This window comes from Balaenoptera ricei, chromosome 8 (genome assembly GCF_028023285.1).
Source record: "Balaenoptera ricei isolate mBalRic1 chromosome 8, mBalRic1.hap2, whole genome shotgun sequence".
Lineage (NCBI taxonomy): Eukaryota > Metazoa > Chordata > Mammalia > Artiodactyla > Balaenopteridae > Balaenoptera > Balaenoptera ricei.
In genome coordinates, this window is record NC_082646.1 from 114349920 (window position 1) to 114360180 (window position 10261).

General features: G+C 59.1%; 2 protein-coding genes across 3 annotated transcripts; both read right to left on the reverse strand.

The window, feature by feature from the left end:
* Positions 1-111: 111 nt before the first annotated feature.
* CIMAP1A (ciliary microtubule associated protein 1A) lies at positions 112-2843 on the reverse strand. Of its 2 annotated transcripts, XM_059929882.1 has the most exons (6): positions 2735-2843; positions 2353-2553; positions 1782-1883; positions 1517-1638; positions 565-705; positions 112-201 (listed from the first exon to the last, which is right to left on the reverse strand). In XM_059929882.1, exons 1-6 carry the CDS (start codon positions 2841-2843, stop codon positions 112-114), a joined length of 765 nt encoding a protein of 254 aa, XP_059785865.1. The 2 variants fall into 2 exon arrangements, with proteins under 2 accessions (XP_059785865.1, XP_059785866.1); XM_059929883.1 differs by lacking the exon at positions 565-705.
* Positions 2844-4480: 1637 nt separating this feature from the next.
* On the reverse strand, positions 4481-6631 carry SCGB1C1 (secretoglobin family 1C member 1). Its single transcript, XM_059929987.1, has 5 exons — positions 6623-6631; positions 5777-5822; positions 5353-5355; positions 4976-5175; positions 4481-4513 (listed from the first exon to the last, which is right to left on the reverse strand). The coding sequence occupies exons 1-5, from the start codon at positions 6629-6631 to the stop codon at positions 4481-4483; spliced, it is 291 nt and encodes a 96-aa protein (XP_059785970.1).
* Positions 6632-10261: the final 3630 nt, after the last annotated feature.

The window sequence follows — 10261 nt, forward strand, 5'->3', positions numbered from 1 at the left end:
GCTGCAGCCCAGCTGGTAGAGGAGCCGCCCAAAGCCCTCAGCTCAGGGGATCTGTTGTTGGGGGCACGTGATGTGCAGAGGCTTGGCCTGACGGGTGGGGCGGAGCCAGGGCTATTCCACGTCCACCACCAGAGGTGTCATGTAGTCAGAATGTTTGATGCCAAAGGTGACGATGGGGGCGCAGGGCTTGGTCACTGTCACCTGGGAGAGGAGAGGCTGTGAGGAGTCGGCACCCCTGCCCCCACCCCGCAGGCTCGGCCCTCACTGGGGCCGGGGCTGCTGTACCCCCTAAGCCCCGGGCCACGGTGACCAGCAGGAGGTCCACACTGCCAGGCTTGGCCACGGAGCCTGGCATGTGGTGGCACTCAGCAGCACTCGCCGTCACCAGTGTCTGGGGAGCCCGCCGACTGGGCAAGGCTGGTGCGGAATGCACAGTGTTCTGGTGCTGCCTGGCCCCCGCGACCCTTGCAGGCTAACAGGCCCGCCCCCGCCTGACCCCTGCAGCCGTGTCGTGTCACCCCGCCCGTCCCCACCGCACCCCTCCGGGCTGTGCTCTTGCCAGACCTTCTCAGGGCTGTGGGCTCCTGGTCCTGGCTTGAGGGTCTTGTCCCCCGGGGGCTCCACTCGGGCAGCCATGGTGTACTGTGGAGCCTTGAACTTAGTCACCTGGACGTTGGTCTGGCGGTAGGCTGCGGGACCTGGGGTCTGGGAGGTGAAAGAGGTTCAGACAGGCTCGGCCTGCCAGGGCGTGCGACCCCAGAGGGCAGGGGCCGGCATCAGACAGTGGGTTTCAGGCCCCAAGTCACTGTGTGTCTGTGTGTCATGGGACTCTTCTGTCTCCAAACGATGGCCACACCATGTGACAGTACCCCAGTGCTGTGGGGCCCTTCTCTATGTGGGATGTCACCTTCCCTTCAGCCTCGCTGTGGCAATGACACCCCAGTCTGTGCCAGCCCCAGACTTGTCCCTTCCATGAGTGTGAGAGAGGACTCTTCCCAGTTGGGGACTCAAGGACCTTGGGCTGGTGAGGTCAGCGGTGCTGTGATGCCACCTTGCCAGTCTCCCCAGGCTCCCCAAGCCCCCGGGTACACAAGCACCTCAGGGCCTTTGCACTGGCTGTTCCTGCAGCCAGAACCCTCCTCCCCAAAATACGTCCCAGCTTATTTTTCTCCTCTCCTCGGCTTCCTCCTGCATGCCACCCCATCTCAGACTGCCCCTCGCCCTTCAAGCAGCACCCCACACAGCCGTCCCTGTCCGCCTCTCCTCAGCACCATCAGTCTCCATGCCGAGGCTCAGCCTCTGCGTCCTCGTCCACTGTCTGCCCCTCCTCACCTCTGGGATGTAGGCCAGTGGCGGGGGGGACAGACGTGTGGCAGGCTCCGAGAGGATGAAGGAGCTGAGGGGCTTCGGGAGGATGGGGGTCAGGCTGGTGGGTCCTAGGTTCTGGGGGAAGGGGCCCGATGGGCCATCTCTCTAGGGGCTAAGCAGTGCTCTGCCCCAGCCGGGCGACCCTTGCCTTGTACAGGTCGTCGCTGAAGCTGCCCAGCTTGCTGCGGCCCTTGATGGAGAAGGCGGGCTGGGAGGCCTTGCCGACAGTGTGAGGCCCCATCACCACGGGCAGCATGTAGGCAGCGGGGCCTGTGGGGGGCACAAGCACCGAGTCTCAGGCTGGACGGAATCCTGTGCCCAGAGTCTCCACCCCCATCAGGCCAGCCCCCCTCACCCGCCCTGCCCGGGATCCTCGACCCGGTCAGCCACGGGCCATCGGGGCTGCGGCGGACCTGGGGTGCTGTCCACTCGGAAGGTCTTGGTTCGGGCAGAAATGGAGTGGCTGGGCGCCAAGTCGAACACATGCTTGGTAGATTTCTCTGGAAAGTAGTCGCCTGGGGGTGGGGGGAGGAATGGTGTGGGTGCTGGGAGCAGACCATCCAACAGATCCAAACAGATGCCCGGCCCTGCTCAGGCAGTTCTAGGAAGACCCCCGACGTTGCAGGCGTGGGGCCTCTGGGCCCCAGTGAGTGGCGACTGGGATTGCGCAGGGGTGTCCACGATGGAAATGCTGGCTGCAGGGGTGGGGGGAGGCAGGGGCTGCTTTGAGAAGGAGGGCAAGTCTGACTTGGGCCTGGTGCGGTGACTTCAGCCAAGGAAGGCCCAGGTCAGAGTAGGGCACTAGGGTCTCAGAGGCTGCACTGGGGTCACAGCTCCACCTCCAGGCCTGATGGTACCCCTTCATGAGGAGAAAGGTGGGTCAGGAGGGTGAGGACGGCTGTACCCCTCACACCCTGGCCCCGCCAGGCCTGCAGTGGCCACCAGCAGGGTTGGGCGGGGCTGCGGCAGGCCAGAGTCCCTCACCAGGGCCGGGGGTCAGCGTGGTCTTAGTGCAGTAGCGCCCCAGGATGGAGTAGGCGGGGCCGAGGTCCTTGCCAGTCCTCAGTATCTTGGGGTTCACGCTGTAGCGGGGCCCCGGGGAGCAGTTCTCTGCCAGGAGCATGGGGGCCCCATGGAAGCTGTAGGCCGGTGCACGCAGCTTGTTGGGCGTGTGCTTCACAAAGCCTGTGGGGCAGGGGCTCTGAGCAGCTTGGAGCCAGACCCTGCCCTTCTCCCCCCGACCCCCCATTGACCCCAGAGGGGTTGATGGGCTGGGAGTCAGGGATGAGCCCTGGCCGTCCCCGGGCCCACCCCAGACCTGGCTCCTGCCCCCGCACTGCCCCCTCCCAGGCTCCCAAGCGCTTACCTGTGGTGGGTGGAATCAGGTACTTGGGTCCAGGGCTGCTGTAGAGGGCCATGATGGGTCCCCGGGGGCGATGGGGCCTCCAGGTGCCCACCCATACCTCCTGCGCCATGACTGGCTCTGTCCATGGATGGGAGGGTGACCAGGTGCCAGGAGGCCTGGGCCCTCCACCCCCAGCACTGCCTTTGCCCCCACTGAGGGGCAGAACTGCAGGCTGCAGCCTCCTCAGTGGGGTCTCGAGCTGAGGCCCAGACTTAAGAGCAGCGGGAGATTCTGCCACACCAATCCGCCGAGCGGAGGAGCATCAGAGCCTGTGGGCAAGCCCGTGAGAGCGTCTCCTTCAGCGCTCATGGACCACCCGCAACGGCTCTAAGGGGGTCTGCGCAGGTTCTTCCTGCTCAGAGGACCCTGGGCATGACTGGGCAAGGAGCAGTGGGCAAAGGTGGGCAGCTTCTTGGATGAGACTGTGCCGTGGGGTGGGGAGGGGTCCGCTCTAGAGGGGCCCTCACCTCCTTAGTCCAGGAGCACTGCTCAGAGCAACCTACGGACCGAGCCTTCTCAGAGGCGATCCCGGCGCACCGGCCTCGGTGCCAGGGAGTTCCAGAAAAGGAGCATGGGGAGGAAGGCCTCTCCCTCTCTCTCCTCTCCCCCTGGGGGCTTCGAGAATTGGGGAAGGGTCCCGGCCCCTGAGTTCTAGAATGTGGCTCTGTGGGGTGGTGGGTTCTAGATCACTGTCTGTGTGATGGAGACAATGACCTCAGCCCGTGGGACCCACCCTCCCCACCGTGCCTGGCTCGGGACCCGGGACTTTGCTCCTCGTTGCAGGGTGCAGGCCAGAGGTGCAGAGGGCAGGAAGGGGACAGCCAGGTCCTGGGCTAGGACAGTGAGGCCATGGGGCCCAGAGCCAGAGTGGCCAAGGAGTAAGGTCCTTAGGGGCAGGGCTGAACCTCCTCAGTCCTGCCCCCGGGGAAGGACTGAGCTGGCGAAACTGAGGCACAAGAAGGTTCTGGCTGTTGGGGATCACGGGATCCAGGGAGCAGTAGGGTCTGCTCTGGTTTGGGGTGGGGGCAGCAGTTGGCATCGGAAGCTGCTGCTCTCCTGAGGGACCTTTCCCCGACCCTGCTCTCCCTCCTGCGCCATGCTGGCTGTGCCCACCCGTCGGACCCTGAGTGTCCTCATTAGCATGTTCTTCTTGGGGCTCCGGCCGGGGCTCCGTCTCTTTCCTTGGGTGACTTCTCAATCCCCTGGACCCGTGTCATGTGTATATTGTGCACATTTATTGTCTCAAGATGATGAGCACCCGCCCCCAGCCCCTTCCGCCAGCCCTGGCCACTTCCTCTCTCTGGGGGCTCTTTGCCCCTCCCCGCTCTGAGCCCCTGCCCCCAGCCTCTGCCTCCGCAGGCCTTCTTGTGTCCTGATGCCCCCCTGCATCCACATGTCTTGCCTACCTGTCTGTCTTGCTTTGTCCGTCTGCCTACAAGGGCGTCTGCCTGGATTTCCGTTGATGGGTCTGCCCTCTATGTGGGGTTACTTATACGTGTGTGCTCGGCTCACATGACCCTATGTGTGCGCCTGTAGTTGTGTGCCTGAGGCTGGGGAGAGACAGGAGCCAGAGCCTGAGCCGCAGGGGGCTTTATTGACTGGATGGCTTGAGGATAAATTCATGCATAGGGAAGTGGTAGGGGTGTCGTCGTCATGGTTGCTTGTGCGGCTGGTCCTCCGGCTGCTTGGAGCCACATCTGGGGTCCACTAGGCATCGTCCTGACTGCCCAGGGCTTGCCCCTGGAAGGCAGACACGTGTGGGCCAAGAGGCCTGGGGTTCCCGTGCCCGGTGATCAGTAACTAGAGAGCCACAGCTCCATCAGGCAAGCAGGCCCAGGCCAGCCTCTGGGGGGATGGTGGGCTCTGGCACATTGCCGCCAGGCCCCTCCCAGCAGCTGGGGAAGCGGGGTGTGCGCATGTGTGTTTGCATTCGTGTGTGTGTCAGGTGTGAGCGTGTGCGGATGCATGTATGTGCATGTGGGGGGCGGCTGAGGGCTGCTCTGCAGGCAGTGAGGTCTGGGATGCCCACGCCTGCTGGCTGAGGCAGGTCAGGGTGTCTGTGGGGTGCTGGGGTACGGGGTTGCTGCACTGGCTGGGTGATGAGGGGCTGTGGCATTTGGTGGAGGGCCTGAGGGGTAGGACTGTGGGGGCTGCTAGGGCTGCAGGCCTTTAGGGAATGGGGTGCCCCCCTGGCCACGGTACCGGCAGCTTGACCAGCTCCGCCTTGTGCATGGGCTGCAGGCCATCTATGCAGGACTTGAGCTCGGTCACCGCTGCCTTGGCATCTGCACTGACGTCGTACTTGCCCAGGGGCCCCTCATAGAGCTCCTCTGCGGACCCCACCAGCAACGTTTGCAGGAAGTCGATGAAAGACTCGTTGTGGTCCTCCCCCATGGCCAGCCCTGCGTTGGGGTGAGATGAGGCCAGGCCAGGGCTCCACCCGCAGACCTCCCACCTCTAACCGCAGCCGCCTCCAGACTTTCCCCATCAATGTCCACCTCACCTGCCCCAGATCTTCCTCCAAAACACCCCCCCAGCTCCACCTGCCCGCAGACCCCTCCCGTCACCCTAGCGTCAGCTGCCTCTTTCCGCCCTGGGTTCCCTAGCGTCACTGAGGAAGGAAAGCCAAGCCTCTGACTCAGTGGGAATTTCCCCTCCGTGTGAGGTTGGCTGACCTGGAGCTTGGATCGGGGTCAGGGTCAGCCTGGGCTGGGCTGGGTTGGTGACATTGCGATTGGTGGTGACACAGGGGCTCGGAGAGAGGTTGAGCTGGGCTGGGGTTGGGGTAGGGTTTCCTGGGGACTGGGGTCGCCGAGGGCACCAGGGTCATTGCCCACGTCTGTGTTCTGTGATGGAGGTGGGTTGGGGTGCCCGGGAAGGTGGGCGCCAATCACTGCTGGGCCCAGTGCCTGGATTTCTAGCTTCCCATGTTCCCGCCCGTTTCCCCCTGACACCAGCCCCCCGAATGTGCTGGGAGCACCTGTCAGTGCACAGACTCAGCACAGGTGCAGATCAGGGTGAGTGCCAGTAGCAGGAGGGCGCTGCTGCCCTTCGCGGCGGAAGCGGAGGTTCCTCAGGAGCTGCCGTGGCCTGCTTTATGCCTCCCAGGCACCTGTCCTGGGGGCGGGTCCGACCTGCGCATCAGGACCCGGCCACGGCAGCCGAGGGTGTGTCCTCTCCCCCTGCCCTGCAGCGGGTGCCAGGCAGCAAGGGGCCTGGGGTGCTGTGCGAGGGGTGCTTGGCAGACGTTTGGGGCGAGTGGACAGAGGCTAGGGGGCGACGTGAGCCTGGTCAGCAAGGAAGGGTGGTGTGCCTGGGGATGCTGAGGGCCTCTGGCCTCGCTTGGCTGTGGCTGAGAGGGCCCGGCTCTTGGGCGAGGCCCAGGCCTTTCTTTTGGGGTAGGAATCCCCCCTCCACTCAGCGTGCTTTGTGGGCCAGCGCTGGGCTCTGATCCCCGAGACAGCCTGGAGGTCTCCCCTGGGGCAGGGGTGGGGGACTTCCTGGCGTCTGCAGATCTGGGCGGTAGGAGGTGGGCCCAGGGCCACGGAAGGCCCGAAGTGGGCAGCAGCCTCCAGGGGATGGAGGGTGGGCCCGAGAGTGACTGAGGGGCGAGGAGCTGGGCCGTCTCTGGGACCTGGTGGGATTACCCGGTCACTTGCACGAAGTGAGGAGGGGCTGCGGTCTGACTCAGCTTCCTTCTGTGGTCATCCAGCCTGGGGAAGTCTAGGATCTGGGGGAGGCAGTCCAGTGCTATGATGGAGGAAGAGGGCTGCAGCACCTGGGCCCATAACCAGACCGCCCCCAGAGCAGTGCTGCAGTCCGGGCCCTTGCGTCATGGGCCCTCTTCACCTGTCCCATGCTGCCACCTGGTGGCCAATGGCATCCTGCAGGACAGGGTCCCTGTGAGGATCCAGGGTTTCAGGCCCTGCCTGGACCCCGGGGGCTCCTCATTCAGTACTGACATCTCCAGATCAACCTTGTCCGGATTGGTTACGCGGCCTCTGCTTGTCACCCTGCCCCTCACTTGCCCCCAGCTGCCCCCGAGTCCATCACAGACCCCAGACCCTTGTCCTGTGTCCTCTGGGCACTCGGAGCTTCTCATCCACTTGGGCGTCTGTTTATAACAAATAGTCTGTAGTCCCCTTTGCTAGCATGTAATGAAATCCATGGATGATACAACCTACTTATACTCATAATTCCAAGAACATAGGAGAAATAACTTGTAATGAGGTCATCTGTAACAAAACAATGTGGCTTCATGGGTGAGACTGCTTCCGGCAAATTTGAGCCCCTCCCCGTCCCCAAAGGCCCAAGGGGTTCTGGTCAGTGGGACAGGCCTTGCTCTGATTGTGCTTTGATGGACCCATCATCTTCTTTAACTTAGTGGTCCTCTGGCTGCTTGCTGGGTCACCTGGAGAGTTGTTTAAAGGTGCTGTCCCTGGGCTGTGACATAGTCCAGACCCATGGAAGCAGGGTCCCGGGGGCAGGGCCTGGATATTTGCCCTTCTGAATCCCTCCGGCCCCAGTGGAGACCGTCCGCCCAGCATTTATTCCCCTTCCTCTGCACTTTTCTCCCAGTCTGCAGAGTGCTGTGTATTGGTTTGATATGATTTCAAATGCACTTTTTAATGACTTGAGTGAAGTTGTTTTAATCCACCTGCTTATGACAAAGACCAAAAACAGTTTTTTTGGGAAGAAAAGTTGTTTTGATTTAAGAATGAAGTGAGCTGTGTCAGGGTCACTCCCTAGCAACAGGACACTGGATGCCGGCTCCTGGTTGGTTAAGCCGAATCTCTCGAGAATCTCACCTCGACTAAATGTGGACTTTATTCCTGTCATCTCCCCTTGTGTGGGACAACAGTGTAATTAATCTGTCGTTTGTTTGGATTATGTTATTTCTTTATTGGCTTATTATAAAGAGATATTATCCTGTATGCTATTGGCTTGAGCAATTATTGTAACTCCCGCCGTGAACCTGTGTTGAATAAACTATTGGCAAAGACAGTCTCAGTCACTGAGCGTGATCTGCCGCCCCCTCCCTCAACAAAACAGCTGCCCCGACTGGAGGTGGGCTAGGTGCCCTCCTTTACTACATTTGGATTGCGGTTTTTCTTTTTCCCCAAACGCCAGCCCCCTGGAATCACATGCTGTTGAACGTTGCTCCTGCAGCCCTTCGCAGGCATTGTCAGTTACGGAATCCCCAACCATCTCTCCCAGTTGCTGAGGATTTGAGCCTCTCAATCCTGTCTTGCTCTGCTCACTCCTCCGGGTACCATTCTTGGTGACTTTGCTATGCACATGCCTAACCCATCCCACACCTTGACCTTCGTTCCCCTGGCCTCCTCCCCTCCTGTGGTGTTGCCCTCCACCCGCTTCAGTCAGTCACTGTCAAGGTTATCCCCTGGTCTTTGCAATACCAATAACTGCACTCCCTGCTCAATTTCTATTTCAGGTGCCCCTGCCTCTGGCCATGTCCTGTCCCTCAGCTCGCTGCCTCTGGTGCCCAGCAGTTACTCAGGAACTGCTCTGGCCAACCGTCACAGTCCTGCACACATCCAGTCTAGCTGGCCTGGATCTACTGCACCACGGTTATGAACATTCCCTCGCTCACAGTCAAACCCCCTTCCCGTCCCACCCTCTCCCTCTCCACTTGCCCACTCAGCAGGGTGTGCTGACCTCATGTCAAGACCTCGCCTTGGGTGGGGCCTTAGTGCTGCCCATGACTTCTAGATTCCCAGGATGGGTGTCCTCCCATACTTTGAGATGGCTATTGTCACACTGCCCCTCCTGTCTTACCCTCTGAGCCTCAGCTCTTAATTTCACTGAGAAACTGAATAGGTCAGAAAAAAACTACACATAGTCTTATCACCAAATCTATCAACCTGCCTTCATTTCCAGGTTTGTGTTTCTTCCTGTTGCCAGAGAGGACCTGTCTTCACGCATACCAATGGCAACCCTCCTCTATTACTTCTCCCCACATGAAGGCTTTGTCATCTCTTTCTGCAGTATCATGTTTTTATCTCTACTGCATCCTTCTCAGTGTAACAGGGAAGAGCCAATTTTGACTCCATGTTGGATCTGTTTCTTTGACGTTAACCTTTGCTTTTCGTTGCTTTTGTTATTATAATCATACATAATGGCCTGCCTCAGGGAACCCTCTGCCTGAATGTTAAAGTGCCTCTGTTCAGCTCACAGGGAGACAATCTGACCCTGCCAACCTGTGAATGGCTGCAAGAAAGAAGAAAGTAACACATCCCCTCACCGAGGCTGGCCATTCCAGGAGACGTTTTGCAAGACTGATAGCCCTTTTTACTTTACTTCCTCACCGCCTCTCCCTCTCTGATTCTATAAAAGAAAGTGGCACCCAGATCCCTAATAAGACGGTTTTTGGGCACCCCAGTCCGCCATCTTCTCCGTCTGCAGGCTTTCCGAATGTCATACTCCTTGCCTCAACGTCTCGTCTCCGATTTACTGGCCTGTGGTGCGGCGAGCAGAGAGAGCTTGGACTCGGTAACTTCATCAGCATTTACTCACGCTATAACACCACCCATCTGTAAGCAGAGCACAGCACAGCCAAAGCCGCTCCCTTAGCACTAGCGCTGCAGGCTGCCCCTTGGCTCCTCAGGCCAGTCTCCCCTCGGCTTTATCTCACCCTGAGCCCCAGGGGGCTCCCAGCCTTCTGTGTTCAGGTTGCATTTGGCTAACGGGGAGGGACAAATAGATTCTGCATTCATTAACGTTCTAGGCATGGATCTTGTTTTGATGGAAAATTACAGTCAAAATGTTCTTAGAAAAAACCCCACCAGGTTCTATCAATTCATAATGTGTTTGGTTCTAATTTTCAGAGACGTGCAAATACCAAGATCACATTTGTTAAATTATGGAACTCATCACCGCAATCTGCAAAGGCTCTGCTCTTCTAGTTTTTGAACATTTATTTGTGCCCTATGACCTTAGGTGCCCTCATGAAAATATGTGACATTCCGTTCTGGGACAGAAATACTAAGGTTATTAAATACTGAAGATTTCAGACAAATCAGTATGTCAGACTGTCTGATTCACCTTGTTAATGAGCCAGGACTGAAAATGGCTGCTTTTCTTGCAGAAACACAGAGTTCATTCGGTAGTCAAATTCTCTTAGCAGGACTTCTCCCCTGGGTAACTATCATATCGGAAAACGGAAAATTGTGGGTTTTAGCCAGTTTGTGTATGTGGTGTAGACAGAGTGCAGTGTTCTTTGGTGTGTGGCGTCCAGTTTTCCCAGCACAGTTTATTGAGGGGACTGTCCTTTCCCTGGCGTATGTTCTTGGCTCCTTTCTTGTGAGTTAACTGACCACACACCTGTGGGTTTATTTCTGGGCTCTCTATTCTGTTGCTCTGGTCCGTGTGCCTGTTTTTGTGCCAATTCCACGCTGTTTTGGTGACTGTAGCTTCGTAATGTAGTGTGAAGTCAGGGAGAGAGATGCCTCCAGCCCGTTCTCTTTTTTC

Coding starts and splice junctions, on each gene's coding strand:
- CIMAP1A (XM_059929882.1), bottom strand. CDS start 2,843: ATGGCGCAGGAGGTATGGGTGGGCACCTGGAGGCCCCATCGCCCCCGG. Junction 1,639..1,781: donor CCGAGTGGACAGCACCCCAG/GTCCGCCGCAGC, acceptor TGCCCCCCACAG/GCCCCGCTGCCTACATGCTG. Junction 706..1,516: donor TCAGCGACGACCTGTACAAG/GCAAGGGTCGCC, acceptor TTCACCTCCCAG/ACCCCAGGTCCCGCAGCCTA.
- SCGB1C1 (XM_059929987.1), bottom strand. Junction 4,514..4,975: donor CGGAGCTGGTCAAGCTGCCG/GTACCGTGGCCA, acceptor TCTGCCTTCCAG/GGGCAAGCCCTGGGCAGTCA.